The sequence below is a fragment of the Nematolebias whitei genome, chromosome 20 (assembly GCF_014905685.2).
Source record: "Nematolebias whitei isolate Nwh7 chromosome 20, NemWhi1, whole genome shotgun sequence".
Classification (NCBI taxonomy): domain Eukaryota; kingdom Metazoa; phylum Chordata; class Actinopteri; order Cyprinodontiformes; family Rivulidae; genus Nematolebias; species Nematolebias whitei.
The window spans coordinates 39862384-39868164 of NC_056517.1; the positions used below are offsets into that span (position 1 = coordinate 39862384).

At 38.5% G+C, this 5781-nt stretch overlaps 1 protein-coding gene across 1 annotated transcript; it reads right to left on the reverse strand.

Moving 5' to 3' along the window:
* Positions 1 to 2692: 2692 nt before the first annotated feature.
* On the reverse strand, positions 2693 to 3241 carry LOC119426334 (gastrula zinc finger protein XlCGF49.1-like; the record flags this gene model as incomplete). Its single annotated transcript, XM_037693898.1, has 1 exon — positions 2693 to 3241. A coding segment is annotated over exon 1 (549 nt), but the record flags the coding sequence as incomplete, so codon positions are not given.
* Between the last annotated feature and the right edge of the window lie 2540 nt (positions 3242 to 5781).

A 5781-nucleotide genomic window follows, 5' to 3' on the forward strand; every position in this document is an offset into this window, starting at 1 on the left:
TCCACTATGGTTATGCTGTTTGTGGGAATCAGTTTTGTTTGGTGGCTCCTCAGATCAAAGAAGCCCTTTGGATGAAGGATGAAACGTCTCAGCACCCTCCCCCCCCCCCCCCCCCCCCCAAAAAAACGTCCAGATGACCTGACCGAACATTGTCAGGCATCACACGGTTGTTTCATTTGGACAGCTACTGTGAAGTACTCTCATTATTAGCAGGTAAACACAATCTGGAACTTTTTTATGGTGGTGTGGCCATGCAGAAATCGTAAGGTCTAGTGTTCAAGTTCAAGTCAATTTTATTGTCGTTTCTATCACATGTGGTACATGAAGTGAAACGAAATTATGTACTCAAGGTCCCCGTTACACACAAAAATAGCAAACATATAAAGTGCAAAAAGAAACAGTATATAAGGATCTAAGATATACACCAAGATATATGGTAAATGAATGGCAAATGATACGCTAAAAGATCTAAGATAAACACTAATAATGTACAACAATACAGCGTATCAACAACAGCTCGAACATGAGTCTGTGGTGAGCAGATGGATATGAATGAATACTGCAGCATGAGATCAGCAGCATGAGATCAGCAGCATGGATTATCAGCAGCACAGATAAGTCACATATCACCAATCAAAGTGGCATTACAGTGATTTTTTTTCTTACGGTCCTGGTTAGGGATTTATGAGTCTTAACAGCTTCAGGGTAGACTCATGTATGCCTGTCACAATAAACAATAAATCAATTAATTGCATGGTAAATGAAAATTAGCTACCTCATTTATCGGCTTTATCGCTTCTTCGTGTCTCTCTTTCTACTGAAGACACTGGATGATAAAAGGCTCAACTCCGGTGCTCTTCACTGACACTTCCCTTTCGATTTAAAATAAATTTTAACCATCCAAAATCGTGTTTTTGGATGGTTAAAACCAGCTAAGCTGAGAAGCTAAGCTACGAGCTAAGCTAACTGGCTGACCTAGGGGAAAAAAAACTTTTGTCAAAGCTCCAAAATTCACGGTTGAAAGCTGTGCCTTTGTCTAAAAAGTTGTTTTTCTCTGCAAAATAAAGCTGAGAACTTGTTTACTGATTTTTTATTAAAAGCTTTGTGTGAAAAATACTATGCTAATGAGCTCCAACCACACAGAGTGTCCGCCATTTTGAGAACCAAAGAGAGATGTCATTCCCCAATCTGTTATGGAACCTGATCCGTAGTGTAGCTCATTTGCACATTTGCTAAAAGGAATACTTCCGGGTCGCCGTTGAATATGCTAGGGAAATGTACTGGTACAATTCTGTTTATGAAGAAGAACTGTCTTAATTTACTTAGAAAAGTATGTGCTGTATCTCCGCCGATTTTCATGTTGCTTATTTATGCCACTTGTATTTCCGTTAAAATAACTGACATACTTATGTTATGGTTAAAATGACATGCAGCTTCACCACTGAGTGGCGCTGTTTCACCATGGAAATAATTAATTCTGTATCTTGTAGGGTTTTTCTCATTCAGCCCAGGCTGGGGGTCAGGTCTAATGCGTCGCATATCATCTTAACCAATGATTTGTAATGGAAATACGAGTAGCATAAATTAGCTCCAAGAAGATCGGTGCAGACAGAGCACGTACTTTTCTAAGTAAATTAAGACAGTTTTTATTCATAAACAACGGCGATCCGAACAGAAATACGAGTGGCATAAATTAGCTACATGAAGATCGGTGGACATAGAGCACATACTTTTCCAAGTAAATTAAGACAGTTTGTATTCATAAACAACTGAGATCCATGAGACCCGGAAGTACACTATGGATCGTGCTTCCGTAACAGATAGGGGAATGACAAGAGACAGCCCATGTCACGTCAAAGGGCCTCCCTTCCATTTGTCTTAGAGACACGCTGTTGGCTCCCTCACTAACCATCCTTCGGTTCAAACAGTTTTATACAGCCATCCAGTGGTCGATAAAAAGTACTACACACAAAAAAATTTAAACATTTCTTCTTAAATTTGACAATAATTACTAATTATTGTAAAATTTCAAACAATATTATTGTTTATTGAAATAATTTCCGAGAAAATCACCCAGCAAAATTTGTTATCGTGAAAGGCCTAGATTCATGTTCATGATTTTGGTTCACTTTATGGAAATTTCTATTTTTGTCTTTTATCAGTGAAACATCATTGTAACTTTCAAAATGTTTAGTGGTAGTTTGTTGTACCATTGTGGTGTTTTCTTTTACACACATTCCTTGATTTCTTTTGAATAACTTCTTGCAGAAATAGAAATAAAATCACTTTTTCCTCAGGAATTACACGATTAACACATTTCAGGGGTCTGCCATTTTGAACGTCAGAGTAATTTGATTGGTTGGTTGGTTCTCTCCACATATTGCAGCCACTGAACCAGAATTTTAGAAACATCTACAGTCCAAATTATGAACTAATGCTAAGTTAGTTATTTTATTATTTTTAAAATAATTATTCAGATATAAGGATCAACTCATAGTTTGGGAACTCGTTGAAAATTGTCAGAATGATTTTTACAAAATAATAATAAAAAAAAACATTTAAATGGGTAACAATACCAGTTGCATCTCATGGCCTAAAATAGTTATTTTAATGTTTACAGTGACAAAGTTTTCACTCCTGTGTGGACTCTCATGTGTGTGTTTAAATGCGTCTTCCGACTAAATCTTTGTCCACAAAGATCACAAGGATATGGTTTGTCTCCTGTGTGGACGCTAATGTGTGAGTTTAAAGTGTCCTTCCGACTAAATCTTTGTCCACAAAGTTCACAAGGAAACGGTTTGTCTCCAGTGTGGACTCTCATGTGTGACTTTAAAGCTATTTTCTGACTAAATCTTTGTCCACAAACGTCACAAGGAAACGGTTTGTCTCCAGTATGGACTCTCATGTGTGTGTTTAAATTTGTTTTATGACTAAAGCTTTGTCCACAAAGTTCACAAGGAAACGGTTTGTCTCCGGTGTGGACTCTCATGTGTTCATTTAAAGTTGTCTTATGACTAAATCTTTGTCCACAAAGATCACAAGGAAACGGTTTGTCTCCTGTGTGGACTCTCATGTGTCTGTTTAAACTTGACTTCTGACTAAATTTTTGTTCACAAAGTTCACAAGGAAACGGTTTGTCTCCTGTGTGTACTCTCATGTGTGAGTTTAAACTTGACTTCTGACTAAATTTTTGTCCACAAATTTCACAAGGAAACGGCTTGTCTCCTGTGTGGACTCTCATGTGTATGTTTAAACTTGTCTTATGACTAAATCTTTGTCCACAAAGTTCACAAGGAAATGGTTTGTCTCCTGTGTGAACTCTCATGTGTGAGTTTAAACTCGACTTCTGACTAAATTTATGTCCACAAAGTTCACAAGGAAACTGTTTGTCTTCTGTGTGAACTCCCATGTGTGAATTTAAACTCGACTTCTGACTAAATCTTTGTCCACAAATTTCACAAGGAAACGGTTTGTCTCCTGTGTGGACTCTCATATGTCTGTTTAAATGTGTCTTCTGATTAAATATTTGGCTACAAATATCACAAGGATATGGTTTGTCTCCGGTGTGGACTCTTATGTGTGTGTTTAAACTAGACTTCTGACTAAATCGTTGTCCACAAAGATCACAAGGAAATGGTTTGTCACCTGTGTGGACTCTTATATGCGAGTTTAAACCGTCCTTCCGACTAAATTTTTGTCCACAAAAATCACAAGGAAACGGTTTGTCTCCTGTGTGTACTCGCATATGTGTGTTGAAATTTGTTTTATGATTAAATCTTTTCCCACAAAGTTCACAAGGAAATGGTTTGTCTCCAGTGTGGACTCTCATGTGTGTGCTTAGTTGTGATTTGCAAGTAAATCTTTTACCACAGTCATCACAGTTTATTGATTTTGGCCTTGACTGGACTTTCCAGCATGACTCAACATTTGTCTTCTCTCCAACACATTTCTTATTAAGGAGACAGCTTGAAGACTTCACTCCTGAATGACTTGTCATGTGTCTTTGAATAGTCCAGTTACTGACATACTGCTTACCACACTCTGAGAGGCTCAAAGATTTGTTGACAATATTTACCTCTGATTCAGGAGCCCTGCTCTCCTTCCAGTGTTTCATGCTGTCTTCATGTTCTGATTCAGAGTCTGATGAGTTCTTCAGCAGAGAGTCAGGACTGGTCATTTCCCCATCCTCTTCATCAACCTCATCAACGTCAGTCTTTGAAGAGTTGGAAGTGTCTTTGCGAGTCTTTAAATCTAGGTTCCTGGTTAAAAAAAAAGTATCCTCTTCACTCTTTAAAGGAACTGTAGTGACCAAAAACTTGATATCAGTCGTCTCCATATTGAGTTGGTCTCCCACCACACTGGTCCAAGGATCTTCTCTTCCACTCTACGATAAAAGGCTCTGGGTCCTGCTGGTCCACATCAGGCCTTCAATATTGAGGAGCTTGTTCTTTTAATCAGCACCAAACATGGACAGGAACCACTGAAACACATGTACATTAAGAGTCAGAGGTTATTTGTCATTCGCACTACATATGGTGGAACGAAATTGTGTACACAAGGTCCCAGTTACATCCAACAAAAGTATAAAAAGTAAAAGAAAAACAGGATAAGACCTAAGATATGAACTAAGAAAAAAGTAAACTAAAAATTAGGGCTGTCAATCAATTAAAAAATTTAATCATAATAATCACACTCTGGGGCTGTGATTAATCTGATTAATCACTATGCTTAACTTTGTAAGCTTGAAATGTAAATATGCAGGTTCTCATAAAATGCTGAAAATGTTTTATTGTCTCAAACCAAACAGTTTTCCAGGTTTTCATACTCAGCAAGATTTACAGAAGTCGTTTTGTTTCAAACATTAATTTATAAATGTTAACTCAAATGTCTCATTAAGTGCCATCTATGTGATTAAAACATGTAAACAGCAATGTTCCCTCTAATTTTTCATGTGTCTGGGAAAACACACAAGCTCCCTGAGCATCTGAGCATTCCTGTGTCCCCTGTCCTCACTCCAACTACCTCCATGTCCTCTCTAACTGCACGCATGTCTCCTTTTTGGCCTTCCTCTTTGTCTTTTTCAAGGCAGCTGCATTTCTAACATCCTTCCACCAATATACCCATTGTCCCTCCTCTGGACATGTACAAACCATCTCAGTCTGGCCTCTCACTTTATCTCCTAGTTGTTCAACCTGTGCTGTACCTCTGATGATCTCATTCCTAATAGGGATGTGCGATTTGGCATAAAATTCAAATCCCCAATACCTATTGTGATGGGTGGCGGTAACGATATACACTACATTGCCAAAAATATTCACTCACCTGCTTTGACTCACATATGAGCTTAAGTGACATCCCATTCCTAATCCATAGAGTTCAGTATGACATTGGTCCACCCTTTGCAGCTAGAACAGCTTCAACTCGAATGAAGGTGGAGGCAGGTGTGGGTGTTTCACCTTTTCCACCCATATTTTGATGTTGACGGTACCGGGAGTTGAACCTGCGACTTTCCAATCACAGGCCCATCTTCTCTAACCTCTGCGCCACTACTCCCCTGAGCAAGCAAGGCCCTTAACCCCCACCATGTGCTCCCTAAAAACAGGTCTTTCTTGAAAATGGGTTCTTGTGACTCAATGAGACTATCAGTATAAATAAAGGGTAAATGAAATGAAAAAAAAACCTCTTCTGGGAAGGCTGTCCACAAGGTTTAGGAGTGTGTTTATGGGGATTTTTTACCATTTTTCCAGAAGCGTATTTGAGAGGTCACATACTGATGTTGGA